The sequence below is a fragment of the Xenopus laevis genome, chromosome 8S, assembly GCF_017654675.1.
Source record: "Xenopus laevis strain J_2021 chromosome 8S, Xenopus_laevis_v10.1, whole genome shotgun sequence".
Classification (NCBI taxonomy): Eukaryota; Metazoa; Chordata; class Amphibia; order Anura; family Pipidae; genus Xenopus; species Xenopus laevis.
Genome location: NC_054386.1, coordinates 12,222,394 through 12,241,407, shown reverse-complemented (window position 1 = coordinate 12,241,407; position 19,014 = coordinate 12,222,394). Strand labels below are relative to the sequence as shown.

The window sequence follows — 19,014 nt, the reverse complement described above, 5'->3', positions numbered from 1 at the left end:
TTGTAATACCAGGGCTGGCCTATAGGGTGTGTGCATTATGAATCTACTCATGGGCACCAGACTGGCCAGTATCCCTTTTATAATGTCAGAACTGCCCAAAAAGTGCTCTGCTTGCTCATCCAATTTTATATATTTTTTTTTATTTCCATTCTCCCACTTGAATCACTTTTGTATTAGATTCTTATCTGTACTCTTTAACCTCAAATATATGCTAATGGCCAGATGCAGCACTTTAATGCTCTACAGTAAAAATTCTTAAAAAATGTTTTGGGGATTTTCAGTATCAAAGTTTGTAAGTGCATGTGACAATGCATTTTTAATCATTTAGCTGAAAGTCAGGGAAATATATAAGTGTTTAAATTATTGAAAGGTTGCAACATATTCTTCACCATTGTATCATTACTGTAAAATTGTGATCGTCCGTTTCATACCCATCGCAATAGTATTACACATAGTATAATTATAGCAAATCATAATACTATGAGTTTGTGCCAGCATGGTTTTATGCGTAATAGATCTTGCCAGACTAACTTAATTTCTTTTTATGAGAAGGTAAGTAGGGACCTCAATTCTGGGATGGCAGTGGATGTGATTTACTTAGTGTGATTTACTTAGACTTTGCTAAAGCATTTGATACAGTGCCACACAGAAGGTTAAATTAAGGAATGTTGGCCTGGAACATAGTATTTGTACCTGGATAGAGAACTGGCTAAAAGATAGACTACAAAGAGTGGTGGTAAATAGAACATTTTCTAATTGGACCAGTGTTGTTAGTGGAGTACCACAGGGCTCTGTACTTGTTCCCTTGCTTTTCAACTTGTTTATTAATGACCTGGAGGTGGGCATTGAAAGTACTGTTTCTATTTTTGCAGGTGATACTAAATTGTGCAGAACTATAGGTTCCATGCAGGATGCTGCCACTTTGCAGAGTGATTTGTCTAAAATGGAAAACTGGACAGCAAACTGGAAAATGAGGTTCAATGTTGATAAATGCAAGGTTATGTACTTTGGCAAAAATAATATAAATGCAAGTTATACACTAAATGGCAGTGCGTTGGGAATTTCCTTAAATGAGAAGGATCTAGGGTTCTTTGTAGATAACAAGTTGTCTAATTCTGGGCAGTGTCATTCTGTGGCTACTAAAGCAAATAAAGTTCTGTCTTGCATAAAAAAGGGCATTAACTCAGGGGATGAAAACATAATTCTGCCTCTTTATAGGTCCCTGGTGAGGCCTCATCTGGAGTATGCAGTGCAGTTTTGGGTTCATCTGGAGTATGCAGTGCAGTTTTGGATTCCAGTCCTTAAGAGGGATATAAATGAGCTGGAGAGAGTGCACAAAAAGAGTTGAGGATGCAAATAAAGCTGAAAAGGTTACTATCTCTGAAGAGTTTGGACTCCACCAATCAAGAGTCAGACAGATTGTGTACAAATGGAGGAATTTTAAGACATGGTTACTCTACCCAAAAGTGGTCGATCTTGAAAGATAATAAACTGCAAGGCGTCTAATAGTCCGAGAGGTTACAAAGGTTTACTTCTAAGCAACTGAAGGCTGGTCTCACGTTAATGACCATGAGTCCACCATCAAGAGAACACCGAACAGCAATGGTGTGTATGGCAGGGTAGCAAGGAGAAAGCCACTGTTCTCTCCCAAAAATATTGTTGACCGTTTACAGTTTGTTAAAGATCATGTGAACAAACCAAAAGGATGTTCTGGAATGGCCAAGTCAAAGTCCTGACCTTAATTCACATGAAATGTTGTGGAAAGGCCTAAAGCAAGTGGTTCATATGAGGAAACCCACCAACATCTAAGAGCTGAAGCTGTTCTGTATGGCGGAATGGGCTAAAATTCCTCCGAATCGACGTGCAGGACTGATCAACAGTCACCACACTTTAACTAGGTTTTCTTATGTACTTTTTAGAATTTATTTCATTCATATAAAAATATAGAAAATTTTAAAGGGTTCACAAAATTTCAAGCACCACTGTATATCATTAACAATTCCGTGATGCAGTTTAAGAAGTCAAAATTAATACCACTAAAAATACACACATTTGTTGCGTGTCGGGCACATATGGCCAATGAATAAGCACAATATGTACATTTAGTACATCAGCTGTTCACAGATCCCATGCCGGTGTGTCTTACATCTAGTCTTGCTGCTAGTCACTCTGCTTTGCTCTGCAAATCATTTTGGATGTCTTATACAAACTTGGTGCAAAAGTTTATATTTTTTGCTTTGAGCTGCTGTTTGCCATCATTTTACATCAGCTTATATGCGTAATTCAGTGAAGCCTCAGCCTCAGTGCTGGTACTTAGGTCTACTGCCAAATGGCTAAAATAAAGAAAGATCCCGATAGTGTATTATCCTTGTTATATAGTGAATAATGTACCCCCTCTTGTAAAATATATGGATATTATAAGTTACCGAGGAGTTTCATGACCATATAAAAACACGAGGTAACTTCTAATATCCTCATATTTTGCAACTGGGGGTACTTTATTTATTATAATACACAAATTTTAATGAGTCATGTGACAGAAACTACATCAGAACTCACCGTTTATAACTGATGACATCAGAACTCACCGTTTATAACTGATGACATCAGAACTCACCGTTTATAAGGATATCATTTACAGGATATTCATGGCTTTTGTGTATTATAAGGGAAATATGCGCATCAGAACTCACGGGTATTAGTCTGGTTTTTTCGCACTTCAATCAGTGGTTGCGATCTCCTCCTGATCTGATGTACCTCCGTCTTTGTGTACCTAACGGGAGAAATCTGAATAGTGCAGAATTGCCTGCGTGTAAGTGGGGGGAGGGTGACTGGTTAAGCTGACCGGAAGGTTCTGTTCAGATACACCTTGAAGCAGGCTGGTTACGGTTCAGTGATGAATTCCATCTTTGGCATTCCAGAAAAATTGTAGTTTAGTGGGAGCACTTTTCGGACACTGGACTCATCGTGCTGCACACCCTGCCGCCATACCATGCGGTCAATTCATTCCAAGAAAAAGCAAAAACAGCGGAGCTCCGTGGAGTCCAGTAAAAGAATAAAAAATGAAATTTTATTTAGTATACATATAAAAACAAATTACAGCAGCAGTGAAGCTTCTGATGAAGTGGCAGGACACCACGAAACGCGTTTAGCGGGCAGCCAGGGTTCACTGCTGCTGTAGTTTGTTTTTATATGTATACTAAATAAAATTTCATTTGTTATACTTTTACTGGACTCCACGGTGCTCCGCTGTTTTTGCTTCATCTTTGGCATTGAACTGGTCAGGCTGATAGAAAAAACTCAGATCCAGGTTCTTTGTCCAAGGAGGGGGGCTCAGTCACGGATGCCGGTTCTGATCTTTACTGTCAGCTATTGCTTCCGGAAGTTCGGCTCACTCCTCGTGTTGGACGCCGGTAGATGTAGCAATATTCTGCTATACTCTTCTTAGGCAATTTTGGGAATTAATTCCAAAGTACAATGGTTCAATGGATAAAGTTAGATTTTTATTATTAAAGGAAAACTATACCCCCAAAATGAATACTTAAGCAACAGATAGTTTATATCAAATTGAATGACATATTAAAGAATCTTACCAAACTGGAATATATATTTACATAAATATTGCCCTTTTACATCTCTTGCCTTGAACCACCATTTCGTGACTCTATCTGTGCTGCCTCAGAGATCACCTGACCAGAAATACTACAACACTAACTGTAACAGGAAGAAGTGAGGAAGCAAAAGGCAGAACTCTGTCTGTTAATTGGCTCATGTGACCTTACATGTGGTTTGTATATGTGCACAGTGAATCTTACGATCTCAGGGGGCGGCCCTTATTTTTTAAAATGGCAATTTTCTATTTATGATTACCCAATGGCACATACTACTAAAAAAGTATATTATTATGATAATGGTTCATTTACATGAAGCAGGGTTTTACACATGAGCTGTTTTACTCAGTATCTTTTAATAGAGACCTACATTGTTTGGGGGGTATAGTTTTCCTTTAAGAACGGACTGAACTTAGCCCAACGCGTTTCGTATCTAAAAATACTTCCTCAGGGTCAATCCTGAAAAACCCGACTAATACCCGTAGTTCTGATGCGCATATTACCCTTATAACAAGGATAATACACTATCGGGATCTTTCTTTATTTTAGGCATTTGGCAGTAGACCTAAGTACCAGCGCACCGACCTCTGTATTCTCATTTGTCTATACGTAGGTACGTGGATCCACGAGTCTTACCGGTGCAGCTCAATCCCTAGTTACCTAACAGCGCGGCTCTACAACTTCCCCTTTCTAATACTCAGTTTTACATCCCCTGATTATAGGTTTACATAATTTTACATTTTTATATGGTGGTCCTACCTATACCATATATTATACATAATATATTTCTTTAATTTTACATTTCACATATTTTGCACCAATATTTGTCAGATCCCCTGAACAACTTAAAATAGGGGTTCAAAAGCCCAGCCTGTACTGTCTATAAGCAAACCATGTCATGTTGAAAAGTTTAATTTTGCCACTTGAATGAGCCCTCTGTTATCATTTACCGACTTGGTACTATACTGTACATTCAGCATGTTATCTGCATACTTTTTGGCATATGCTATGGTTGTGAATTAGATCCACAGTAAATAAATGTTTTGAATAAAAAAAATACCCCTGAAAATGGAATAGTACAATATAAAACAGAGATCAGGAGTAGTGATGGGCGAATTTGTCCTGTTTCACTTCCCGCAAAATTAGCGAATTTTACGTGAAAGATTTGAACTTTGACGAATAAGTAAATTTTGACGCCCGCGTCAGTTCTGATGCCGACGTTAAGGTCAACGGGCACCAGAATGATGTTGATGCGCAACGGTTTTGACGCGATCGACTTTTCCGACGCTAGTCCAAAATGTTTTGACACCTGTGCATTTTCGCGGCAGTTTTGCAAATTTATTCGCAGGCGGAGAAACGTAGAAATTCGGCGCAAATTCGCGTCTGCCGAATTTATTCGCCCATCACTATTCAGGAGCAACAGGTTTTAAAGGAACTAAACATGAAATGTACAGATGTCATAAATGTACATCTGAGTTTAGTATTAATATTTAATATTTGAGTATTAATATTAAATATACCCAGGATCAGATATTGCAATCACTAGACTGACAGGCCATATTGCTTATATATATTACAGTGTGTGTGTCACATAATGATAGGCCCTGAGGCAATAGCATCTCACATCTACACCGTGATGCATCACACACTGCCATGTCAGAAACCAGCTCTCCTTTCTACCTACACACAACAATAAAGCAAATGAAACCCACAGTCTTACAATGAATTCACTGGGAATGTTCCCTGTTTTATTGATGCCTTATTGTGTATCATTTCAGGGCCAAGAATCCTGTTGCTGACTCAGTGTCTCCTCTGCTCAGTTATTTGCAGTGAATGAAATATGAAAATCCCTGCCACAAGTCCTTTGCTCAACATAATGCTGCATTATTTACAGAAGGCTAGATTCTACATCAAACAGAGAAAAAGTAAAAAGGGTAACCTAACACAGTTCTACCTCTCGGTCACATAATGCACATTGTTGTTAGGGGTCTAAAGTTTTTAAATGTGCTTTAATATTTAATACAAAATAGGCTGTGTAGGACTCACATTAAATAAGGAGCCTTGACATGGCACGTGAGCTTAAATATTTTGCCGAAAATGTGGTACGAATCTCAATTTTTATAAAATGTTTTTAAAGGGGTGGTTCACCTTTAAGATAACATTTAGTATGTTATAGAATGGCTAATTCTAAGCAACTTTTCAACTGGTCTTCATTATTTATTTTTTACAGTTTTTTAAACAGTATGCCTTCTTCTTCTGACTCTTTTCCAGCTTCCAAATGGGGGTCACTGACCCCCCATCTGAAAACAAATGCTCTATAATGCTACAGATTTATTGTTATTGCTATTTTTTATTACTCATTTACTAGTCAGGCCCTCTTCTATTCATATTCATGAGGAAACATTGGGCAACTTAGGAAAACAAAGCGATCCAAGTGCTATCCTGCTGGGTTTAGATTCTAGCCAGCTTTTCAGGGAGATTAGTTACCACCCGAAGAAGAGGTGATTAGTCGCCGACTAAATCTCCCCGAATCATCACGTCTGTCTCTGCCCTTAGGACCTTAGCAAAGTTATTTGAAAACATTTCCAAAAAAAATTTGGGACAGCTAGCACTGTTTTTAAATAATATTATTATTAACAGGAATTGGTGCCATGCATAAACAAAATTGAGTTAACAAATCTGCAAACGGTCCCTTACAGTTGATTTTATGTTTGGTCGCTAATTAAGTGGTGACCAAACAGTTCCCAGTATGTGTGGTGGGAGAATGTATCAAATTACATGCTAGCTGCCAATTAACTATGGGCTAATGACAGTATTCACATAGAAGAAAATGTGCACTGATTGAATAAATAGAAAGATTTGGGGTTGCTTGCTACATGTACACCTGACTGCATTTGGATGTCAAAATAGATTGCATGCAGTAATTAATGTGAAGATCTTACGTATTTTAAATGTTTTAACAAAGGAGTTAAAAGGAAAGTACAGATGACAAGCTAAATGTATAAAAGGTTACCCCTAAACATTTACAAAATCTACTGTATGTATGTTTGTGTACTTGTTGTTGTGGTATAAGGGGCTTACACTGTGATTTTGGGTCCTACTATGGATTTCTAGGAATACAGGAGATGTACTTGGCCACTAGATGAGCTCTGGACAAGAGAGACTGCGCTAAAACCATGGGTAAGTCTGAAGAAGGGAGGTGGATTAAAGTATCATACATATCAATCATACTGAAACCCAAATGAGTTGATTAGATGACCAAGAACGGAAATAGTAATGGTTCAAGAACAGAGCATTAAGATACCCCAACTGAAAGAAGGTGGAGTCTGTATGGGGGACACTGAAGGATCAATTAGAAAGATAGGAGGAGATCCAAGATAGACCAGTTTCTGGAAAGACCAATTTCTTGAGGACAGAATATGGAGCAAGAAAGAGTGTCAAAATGCAGATAGGTCAAGCAAAATTAAGAGAGAGTAGTGTCCCTTTGATTTAGGAGCAAGTAAGTTATTTGCTACTTAGTAAGGGCTGTTTTTGTGGAGTGGTGGAGGCAAATGCCAAATTGTGGTGGGCCCAGTAGGGAGTTAGATGTTAGGTAGTTTGAGAGTTCATTGTGTTAGTGCTGTTCTAGTAGTTTTGAGAATAAAAGAATGAGAACAAGCAGATTTCTACCTATGTACTGTATAATCAATGGTTTGGCTTTATTATGAGTATGGAGTTCACGCAGTTTATGGCCAATAACTATGTGCCTAGGGTTAATTGTGAAAGCTTTTCACTGTTATCAATTTGTCAAACGTTGTGATGGAATAATTTTAGAGTAAGATTTTTTTGCAGAAAATGATTAACACAAAATGTCACAGCCATAGTGAGTGCTATGCACAGTAAAGATTTAGGCAATATGAATAAAGTCAGCGTTTTCATTTTACATTTAATTTCTTTTACAGAACTCTGATGACATCGTAGCTTGGATACTTGAAAGAAAGATGAGCCATGACTGGTCTTTATAGTTGAGATGACTAAGACAGGGCCCACGCTTTTGTCTATGTTCTCATTAATTTCATTCAGAGGTTTCTGTGAGTTTTGCAGTTGGTGGGAGCAAATATACTGATGGCAATTAGTAAGACTGACGGCATGTACCATTCATCATTGCCATCTCATCAGGATGCCATTCCATTCCGATAGAATTGTTTTACCTGGACTGATAAATCTTCTGTGATTAAGTGTGATGACACAGATTTGAAATGTAGGTTTTTATGAACGTTGGAGCTTGTTTGTCATGTTAATTATGCTTGTTTGGCTTTATAAAGCAATATTTTTGAACATATAAAAAATGAAATTTTAAAGGCATACAGATTCCCTTCATAGCTTTAATGAGAAGGCAATAATTGAGCATAGTTGCACACAAAACACACAAATAAGGATGCATCATAACAATAAAATCACTGAAGATACTTTAGGGGGCACATTTACCAAGGGTCGAATATCGAGGGTTAATTAACCCTCGATATTCGACCGTCGAAGTAAAATCCTTCGACTTCGAATATCGAAGTCGAAGGATTTTGCGATATTCCTACGATCGAACGATCGAAGATTTTTAATCGGTCGATCGAAGGATATTCCCATAGGCTAACATTGGCCTCAGTAGGTTTTAGGTGGCGAACTAGGGGTTCGAAGAATTTTTTAAAGAGACAGTACTTTGACTATCGAATGGTCGAATAGTCGAATGATTTTTAGTTCGAATCGTTGAAGTCGAAGGTCGTAGTCGAAGGTCGAAGTAGCCCATTCGATGGTCGAAGTAGCCATATTTGACCATTCGAAATTCAAACTTTTTTTCCTCTATTCCTTCACTCGAACTAAGTAAATGGGCCCCTATATGTTATCATCTCATGTGACAGCCAGGTTTTTTTGTAATAATTCAAAAAAAGTGGAATTACATTTAGGTAACAACAAACTCCCAGTGCTACATACTTACATACATCTCTAAGAGTCTCATGTACACACCAACTTCCATCCATTCTTCCCTACAACCAGTACAGAGGCAGGTATTGGGTTATTTCATTTACTTGACTAAGGGCAAAACATGGGATTGTGATGGGCGCATTTGCGGAAAATTTCCGCGTTTCGCCGTCGGCGAATCAATTTGCGAATTTGTCGTGAAAATTTGCAGGTGTCATCTGTTATATTTATACCAGCGCCAATTCCAATGCAGGCACTAATCAAATGCACGCAGTGTCAAAATTTACGCTTAGCGAATTGTTCGCTGTTTCACGAATTTCGCAAATTTTTCACCGAATCGAAACGAGACAAATTTGCCCATCACTACAAGGGTTTTAATCAACAGTGATGTAAAAGAACAGTTTACAAAGTTAGAGGAATACAGTTCTACATCTTTGCATGGATACTATACACGGGGAAATAAAATGATCCAATTATAACCCATCCTCCCTCAACTATTTACAAGGAATATCTGGAAGGGAACCTTCAGGATATGAAGGGAAAAGCACTGCCTTTGCAAATACTGGATTTCTAGAAAAACTGGTTTAAGAAGAATCCATGTCTGGCCCTGGCAGATCATATCACCTCCTTCCTGCAGTCCTTTCGTCATTACTAAAGTATGAAATAGTGAGTGAGATCCTGAGATAATTTGAGTTTTTGAGTTATTTGGTTTTTATTCAGCGGCTTTCCAATTTGCCATTTCAGCAATCTGTTTGCAATGAAATACAAATTGATTTGAATAATAGAAAGATGAGTGATACAAAAGCTGCAATAAATTGTAGCCTTACAGAGAATTTTTTGTAGACGGGCCCAGTTTCAGCAGTTTCAGCTGGGCAGTTTATACCAATTTTTTTTTCTTGTATAATGACACAAGATCAGAAATCTGTGAATCAGTGTGAGCTGTCAAATGGAAATGCCTTGGCTTATCAAGAGCTCTGTGATCTAAGGAATCCAGCAGGCTTTCCTAAGTGAATGGCAGTGTGATACTAGCAATATATCCTAGCTGTTATAAACCATGAGAGGTCAATGATGGCTATGGTTTTAGACTATGGTCTTTTGCTCTGTAATGTGTATTATTTATTTCACATTGTATCCCTGCCAGATGGTTACCATATTTCTGTGTTCTGTTCCTGTATTACCAATAGTTTGTTCCATTGAGGTTTAATATAATTATGTGCAAGCTTATGTAGTTCAGCTGTCCTGTAAAGCTTGGCAGTGCAGTTGCCAATAGCAACCAATCAGCAATTAGTTTAGATCCGTCTACTTTGAGTTAAATTCAAGACTGAATTTATTGTTATTGACAACGGCACTTGTGCAGTCTAGCGCCCATGTTCATAAATGAGCCATTCTGGGTTTACCCAACCAGATTACAGGTATTTTCTACCATAATATAACTTTTACAGTATTAACAAAGTAGAATGGTACTGTATAAGAAAACATCTAAAAATAAATTTCCTAGAAAAAGTTAATAGCCTTCAAAGCAGCCATAACAAACTGTAGTTCCTCTTAAAGGAATAGTTCAGTGTAAAAATAAAAACTGGGTAAATAGATAGGCTGTGCAAAATAAAAAATGTATCTAATATAGTTAGTTAGCCAAAAATGTAATGTATAAAGGCTGGAGTGATTTGATGTATAACATGTCAGTCAGGACACTACTTCCTGCTTTTCAGCTCTCTTGGTTTACACTGACTGGTTACCCTGGCTACCAGGCAGTAACCAATCAGAGACTTGAGGGGGGGCCACATGGGTCATATCTGTTGCTTTTGAATCTGAGCTGAATGCTGAGGATCAATTACAAACTCACTGAACAGAAATGTACCATGTGGCCCCCCTTTAAGTCACTGACTAGCTCAGAGTTTTAAAACTGAAAAGCAGGTTTGTTGGATTCTGGCTGTTTTATTAGACATCTGTTCACTCCAGCCTTTATACATTACATTTTTGGCTAACTAACTATATTAGAAACATTTTTTATTTTGCACAGCCTATCTATTTACTCAGTTTTTATTTTCACACTGAACTGTTCCTTTAAGCCGTGTGTAAATATGCTGATTACACCTGAACTTCTAGGGAAATAAATGAAATAGCCTATTGGGTTTATTTAAGTGCTGCTGTGTATCTATTATTTAATCTGTGTTCCATGGGATAGGAAAAAGTAGTTTTGGAGCTACGACTATATTGTTCTTGTGATTCCACCAATTATCATTGTTTTTGTTGCTACTTACCCTTTGTAATAGCATGCCTCCCAGCCAGAGTTGCCAGGTTGGCTGTTTTCCAGCCAAATTGGGCTACTAATTTAAAGCCCAGGCAGATTTTGAAAGTACAAACTAGCCAAGGTACAGATGTGAGCTACTTTTTGAACCTTTGGTTGGTTTGTACTTTGGAAACCAGCCAAAGTTTTTTGTTTTTTTTGCCCTAATGTGCCAAGCCTTAGTCTCCCAATGCATGTTGGGTAATGTGGTTTTTGTTTAACAATTTGCTAACTGCCAAGTTTAATGTAAAACTACAATACCCAGCATGCAATGGAACTGACTTGTGTAGAAGTTACGCTGTCACATTTTGGTCCATGGAAAAATTTGAGAAAGAAAGAAAATTTTAAAAAGGCATATTTTCACATATATTCATTTATTTTTAAGACCTCTTTTTTCCCTGCACATAGTGCTATTTTTGGGATATTTTTGAAGTACCTCTTGGCTAGATGTGGGCTGGTTTTGAACATTAGACCTGGCAACCCTGCTCCCAGCAAAGTGATTTCTTTCCTTTGGAGAAATCAAATGGCTCAATGTGCAATGGCCTGTCTGAACTTGTCTTACAGTCTTTATGTAACATCACAATTACAGGAGTACATTATAAAGGTTAGCCTTTCTATGGAACCATCATTTCAAGGGACTGTGGCCTTATTAATAGTAGTCAGATAAAATGATGCTTATTACTTACACAATGCTAAGTATTAAACTAGAGCTTTACGACTTTAGCAGCAGTCCCTCTGTTGCTTTGCAACAACTCAAAGGATTCTCCAATAAATGATTGGTTCTAGGATATGATGGGTTTTGTAGTACTGGCAAATTGCAGGTAGAGTCGCCACCTTTATTGGAAAAAAAATACCAGCCTTCCTCTATTTTTGTGGTCTTTCCCTATAAATAACATTGGCATCAAGCAACATTTTTACAGGCCAGGCCGGTAAAATACCGGTCAGGTGGCAACGCTAATTGCAGGGTCTATGCATTAGTGTTATGTGTTACATTGGCTCATTACTGAGGGTGCATGAACTGAAAACACAACAGCAACATTAAAGTCATCTCATTGCTATTCACCTTAATAAATGAATATTCTAATGAGCTGTAAAATGGAAAAGGTCAGCAAACATGCATCACTCAGCAGAAAAATCTGAACTTCTGCACCTCTTAGGGGATTAAAATTTTTGTGAATTTTGATCCCACTTTTTGTACCTTATACAGAATCTCAGCCTCTTCTAGCCTCACAAATGGCTGCAAATTTGTTTAGGGATGTCCATAACTCTTCCTATCACCATGTTTACTCTCTGGGTACTAATGGAAATCTCTTAAAGGCAAATATTTCCCCACCGATCCTCCTCCTATGACCAACTAACAATGCGTATTGGTCACAAATGAAGAAACTAGATGCTGAACAGAAATGTAAGTTATGTCAAAATCTGCAATACTTATAAAGGTTCTCTATTACATAATTTAAGTTCATTTTCCTTGCAAAAAAATCCTTATCATATATCATCCTAAATGATTATTAAAGATATTTGTTACTTGTTGTGTCAACAATTCAGCTGACAAACCTTGTCTTATGAGATAGATGCCATGCCACTTATTATTTTAAGAGGCCACTTACTGTAGAAACGTATTTTTATTTAGATTCCACCGAGATGGCATAACCCCAACCAGACTAAATGCATAGACGTCTAATGAAAATTGGTCCCCCATATGGTCCTCCTCTATTTGCTATGTAGGACATTCATTTAAGAAGCAGGTAAGTGATGAATTTGAATAAGGATTTTCATATTTACATAACCTCTTCCTTTCGTGGTAATAGGTTTTAGAATGAGTGCGGAGGATACTTCCATTTTTCTAGTTGTATTTACTCAGTCTCCTTACAGCCTTGGTTCGACTTGTTTTTCAAAGACCTGAACAGTTAAAAAGCACCACATACATAAAAACAGCAACGAAGGGACCTATTAATTAAACCTCAAATATTTCTGGTTGGGAAAAACTTTATTTATTATAGGAAAAAAACATTAATTTTTCAGAGATTTATTATGCTCTGAAGTTGCTAAAAATGTGAATCTGAAATTATTCCAAAACCTGTTGAAATCATGTAAAAGTCAGTGACAGATGGTCCCTTTCACATTTGGAACATGTTTTTTACATTCAGGATTCTCAATAGTCTCAGGCAGTTTGTGCTGGTTTTCGTTCAATAATTGGATAAATAATAAATAATAAAGTCGAGTGTTTAAAGTGACAATTTGAAAAAGTTGCACAATGTAGAATGACACTCGATTTTGTTGAAACTTTTTGTCGCACCAATTTTGTCATTGGTAAATTAAGGGAATCAGGTTTGGGAGTTTGGAAACTTTTTTTTATAACAGAGTGAGAAAAGGTCGAGTTTTAGTAACTGTAATTTTTTTGCATCTGTTAATATTTTAGCCACTGTTTTGGTTCTTTGCCTTCATTTTTAAAGAAAATGAAACATCTTATAATTATGATCAATGTTTGAGATTGTTTGTCAACTATTGTGCTATTTCATATAGTCCTGGTGCAGTATCTTAATCAAAGATGGCACCATAAACACAAAAGAGAGTTGACTTCATTTCCACCAGCCCACTGAAGTCATCTACAGTATGTAAAAGACAGACAGTGAGTCAGATGCTGTTTGTTGTTCAAAATCATTTTTTAAGGGCAAGCATTACAACATTTAAGAACAATATAGATATTCTTTAGAACCAGACCAGACCATGGTATGATTGTCTTTTATTTCATGGGAGCTGCCTCACCATGTGCTGAAGAACAACACTGAAAACATTTTATAATCCTAGCTAGCATAAAAAAATGGTGCCTAGTAACTGCCATTGCCATGACAATGGCGAAATTGCACGCTCACAGCAAGGCTGCGATTCGTGCAAGGCAACTACTGCTTATTTCCTTGGAGGTTCCTTGGTTGTGTTTAATGTTCAAATGCATTTATTCCCAAGTACATATTTTATATTCACTGTGAATTATTTTACCAGTAGCTATCTGAACAAGCTGTAATGTGTATGAAAATCTAGAATAATGTTAGTAAGTCTTCCATTAATGCAAGGGGCACATTAAAATGCATAATGTAGGGTTGTGGTGGAGCAAGCAGGACTTCTTAATACATTTTTTATAGATGTCCTGTCTTGCATCTTTTGATCAGACATCCATAAATTTTGCTATACTGATCATCTTAAGAACATATACATTATTTAGCATAGAACAGACTGGGTAATCAAATGGAGAAATGGAGAAATGCAGAGCTTTCTGGATATCAAGTTTCTGGATAAAAGATCTTCTAGCCTTGCAAGTAGTTAAAGAAGAAGAACTGGAAGAAAGAGACAGATCATAAAGGAAGAGAGGGAGAAATACATGAAATGCGGGGAAAGAAATAGGAAAGCAATAAAAAGAATTAAAAAGGGTCAGAAGAAAGATAAGATAAAAAAGGGAAGATTACAAAGAAATAGAAACGGGTCCGAAAAACAATGTCCGGAGTGTGCGGATCAAAGGTTGGATGAAGTGAAGAGCTAGGTTACGGAAGGGTAAACAAGGAGAATGAGAAGTAATTGGAAATTGTAAATTACAAAAAAAAACTGATGGGTGAGGAAAAAATCTATTGAGTTTTGAGAGTTGCATCAGAATGACGAGAAAGAAATTCTGAGAATTTTTTTCATTCTTTGGTTTTGGAGTTTTTGATGTGCCCTTCAATTTGATTAAAGTCAGGATTTTGGAAGGTTTCTCACCCCTAAATTAAAGATAGACCTATAGGAAGCAGCCTATACACAAGAAAGTCTCCATGGCCAACCTGGTGTGGGATTAGTGCTGTTAAATCTAGGGATGCCTTGCCATAGTCGATTGTAACTTCTGGGTAATTATCTTTTGAGACAAAACAAAGCACACTATCATCTATAGTCATTGCAGAGAGAGACAATCAGGTCACAGGATTATCAACAGTCTCAGAAATGTTCTCTTCCTTGTATTCCAACCCCACCCACTTATATTAATGAAAGCTATATTGACCAATAGCATTAGGAAGTGCGTCTCCCTGGTCAATATTGATATTAAGAAGCATAAATAGAGGGACAACAGCAAGGTTCCTTTACATTATTAAGACTGGGTAATGGACCTGAGTAAAACTATGGAAGTTATGCCCTGCTTGATAGGCCATTAATTATGCTTGGGAATCACAAGAATGTTTTAAAGGGAAAGTATACCACCCTTTTTGACATGAGATCATTCAATTTCGCTAATGTAGAAATATATATTTATGTATATATATATATATATATATATATATATATATATATATATATATATATATATATATATATATATATATATATGTGTATATATATATATATATATATATATATACAAACCTTCCAGAAATAAATATATATTTTTACACAGGCATATATGATTTCACATATTGAAAGCAAACCATGATAGTTTCTTTCTGTTCACAAGGATGAGTTCCCCAGTGTAATGCAGCCCTTTCTTCACCTTGCTCCATTGTGAAGTGATGGATTCTGGACTTGAGGTCCCTCTGCTTTCCTCCTGCATTATTGTTACTTTCTATTCCTTATTTTTCTATGTATTGCTTCCCCTGCACATATTCTAATCTTTTATTCTAACCATGATTGCTCAGGTAAACAAGACCCAAGCAACCATATAGCTGCTGAAATTCCATACTAGCCAGCCACTGAACAAATAGCTAAAGCATGGAAAAACCACAAAAAATACCATAAAAGCCACTAGTAAAGTGCCTCAGAATATCAATGTCTATGTCAAACTAAAAGTTAATTTAAAGGAGAAGTAAAGTCTTTGGGTGCCAAATGTTTGGCACCCCCAAGTGATTGTATTTACTTACCTGAAACCCGGGCCGGTGCTCCTATCATCAGAAAACTGCACTGGCCAGGGGTTATACCTGTAAGCACAATGGAGCGATCCTCTTCCGGCTTCTTCTTTCTTCAAATTTTTCCGGGGCAGACGCATGCGCAGTAGAACGAAATAGTCGACTTTTTAGTTAAAGTTCGGCTTTTCACTCTACTGCGCATGTGCAACTGCTCGAAGAGGAAGACGGAAGAGGATCGATCCATGGTGCTCACTGGTATAACCCCGGGCCGGTGCAGTTTTCTGCTGATAGGAGCACTGGGCCATGGTTTCAGGTAAATAAATACAATCACTTGGGGGTGCCTAACATTTGGTGCAAGTGCAAGGCGCCTTTCCTTCTCTTTTAAAGGTGAGCACATGGCCCTCCTGTGGTGAGAACTACTTAGTTCCTCAGCCAATCGCTTCTTCTGAGGATCCTGACTTGACATCACTTGGAAAGTTTGACATTACTGATCTAACAAATGGAAATTTTATTTGCCAGACGTAGAGAAATCTCATGTTCATTCGTAATAATACGTTTTGCAGAAATCTATCGCTGAAGAAACAACGAACAAAGAGACGTACAATGTAAAAACAACTGTTTTCCAAAGCTTGATATATTGTTCTGTGGCATTCAGAGAAAAAAAAACTGCAACGCCCTCATCTTTCATATTTCCATGTTCTTAATAAAGATCAGTGCTTTGGGAATGGGCAACACTCTGCACTCCAGCTGTTCCACTAATATAACTCGCAGATTTTCTTGGGGACAAGGATGCTGAGCATTGCAACTGAGTTCAAAATAACTGCCTGTCCCTAACATTCATTTTCCCGTGAACACGATAACACCTCTCTATCACTGTATTCTTTCTCATTAAAGCTGTTATTTTCATTCAGTGGCAGGCATTGCACTACCACCTGCAGAACAGCTTCATGTAGTTGGCAATATGGTTGTCAGGGTATGGTTTTTATCAATATTTTTTTCTGCAGTTCAGCAGTTGCATTCCCAAGACAAGTTAGGCATAGAAATCACAGGAAAAGATTCCCAACTCTCCTAAAAAGTCACATTACACTGCACATTGATCTAAAAAGTGCCATTCGTTCATTTAATATAGGCATATATCACTGTCTGCAGACGAGCTAATTAGGAGCAGAAAAGGTACATTGAAAACAAATTTGCACAGCAATGCTCTCAGCCCGTAGAACATCACTTCTCAATCAACACATAGATGAGACTTCAAACCGTTACAGTACAATATGACACAGCTGCACACAAAAGAAAACGTAGACGCTGCTCTCCAGAATATAAAACAGACAACGTATGCCAGCGACACAGCAGTCGGAGCAATTTGCAAGAACGCAACACAATCAGATGTTGAAAACTCAAAGATTGTTCTGTTTCGCCATGCTGCTATCCGTTTTAGATTACAATAAGGAAAGGCTGTGTGATCTGAATAAGCAGACAAAGAATAGTAAAAAGAATGCATTTCATCTGCAGTGCACTACTGGTAGGAATTCTCCCTTGTGCAAAGCTTTGCCTGTAGGACTGATATAGGCTTAAAAAAAACATTCATTTCAAATCCCCACTGTCTCCCTCCAGCCTGCTGCTACAATTCACCTGCGTTACAAGGCATACGCCAATCTCCTCTGTGCCAAAAATTGCTGCACTTTAAAATTCTGGATTTTAGAAGATATAAATAAGAGACACTTACCTTATTTTCTCCATATCTGCAGTGGAGGCCTACAAGAAACCAAACAGGAGTCTCATGTGAATGCTGCTCTTAAGATTTCACTCTTCATATAAATGCATAGTTCAGGCTGCATGGATGATTTTAAGCAGAGAGACGCTAAGCGGAGTCACATCTGCATTAGCAGGAAAAAAACCATTGACCGACGAGCTGAGGAATATTGCAGCACTTCACAAACCCTGCATAACCAGGAGCCATAGGCAACAGAATGAGTCAGTTGTAGAGCTAAGAAGGAGAATGTGAAGGAGGGGGGCTGGAAAGGATAAGTCATGTAACAGGTTCTGTGCCTGCTGAATTTCTCCGAGAGAAAGTTGAACCTTCTCGCTCTCTTGCTCATTGCATGGACAGGGTTACACAGGCAGAAAGAGGTGCCTGAGACCCAGCATTACAAAGATTGCAGCATTTCTCTAACATCATTACAGCAACAGGAGCAGAAGCATGCAATTGGCTGATTTCATGGCAACCTCCACTATCAGAAAAGAGTTGAAATTTTCACATTTGTAACTGAACGGTCAATAATCGCACAGAGAACGGGGTTTAACTTTCCACAAGCTGTAATGTATTCAGAGACATCAGCAAAAACATTTAACATCTCCCTTGCCAGTGCGCTGCTGGAAGCTTTTTTGAATTCCTAGATACCAGCAAATACTTTTAACTTTTTCACTGCCAGGGGGCACTAGAATGCAACAAAAGCTTTTTAACCTTGGTGCAAGCAGATTCAGCTTTTAATCGGATACATTACAAAGCTGTCAAAATTGTTATTCAGAAAAACAAGTAACAAGTTTATTGCCAAATTGGGCTGCAGTGTTTCCAAGCATCACAAAATTTCGCTGTTAAATGTCTCAGCAGCCGAATTATAGGAAAAACACAATGGTATTTCAAGCTTTCAAGGCCAGAGCTGTATTTCAGATATGCCTGGGTAATACATTTCTGGATAATAAATATCTCAAAGGCAAGCTGCATAATGTAGAATTAATTTACGCCCAGCGACAAATCTCTTCTTCTACGGATGACTAATCTCCCCTAAATGCCTTGCCGCTGGCTAGAATGTAAATTGCCGGCGGGATGGCACTCGGATTGCTTTGGCTCTCAAAAGTTGCCCGAAGTTTCCTTGTGAGGCAAATTTGGAAAACAAAGAGCTCTGAGTGCCACCCCACCGCGATTTACATTCTAGCTGGCGCGAAGGAATTTAGGGGAGATCATTCGCTGGCCGACTAATCTCCCCCAGTAGCAGCGTGTGCCACTGCTCGAAATGTCCTTTTTCTGCAATGAACCAGTTACAGATCAACTGTTTTTTAATGGTTAAATATTATATTTATCATTAGCCTTAACTAATCTGAAAAACTCCAGGTAGTCAAACATTTCAAACAATAAATTGCATTGGTTGTTATGGGTGAGAGCACTAGTGCTATCTAGCACAAGCCATTAAATACATTCAATTGGTAATTTAATGTATTTGAAAAATAGATTAAAAACTGGTATACATATAACAGATAATTGAGATAGCAGGTGGATCTATCACTAGGTACAACAGTCCCA

At 37.8% G+C, this 19,014-nt stretch overlaps 1 protein-coding gene across 3 annotated transcripts in view; it reads right to left on the bottom strand.

The window, feature by feature from the left end:
* Positions 1-18,089, bottom strand: part of LOC108700476 (brain-enriched guanylate kinase-associated protein) — a 97,610-nt gene extending 79,521 nt beyond the window's left edge. For all 3 annotated transcript variants that reach the window (XM_041574924.1, XM_041574925.1, XM_018233683.2), the window contains exon 1: positions 17,440-18,089. In XM_041574924.1, coding sequence (XP_041430858.1) covers positions 17,440-17,453 — 14 coding nt within the window. In that variant the 5' untranslated portion in view covers positions 17,454-18,089. The remainder of the gene's footprint in view (positions 1-17,439) is intronic.
* Between the last annotated feature and the right edge of the window lie 925 nt (positions 18,090-19,014).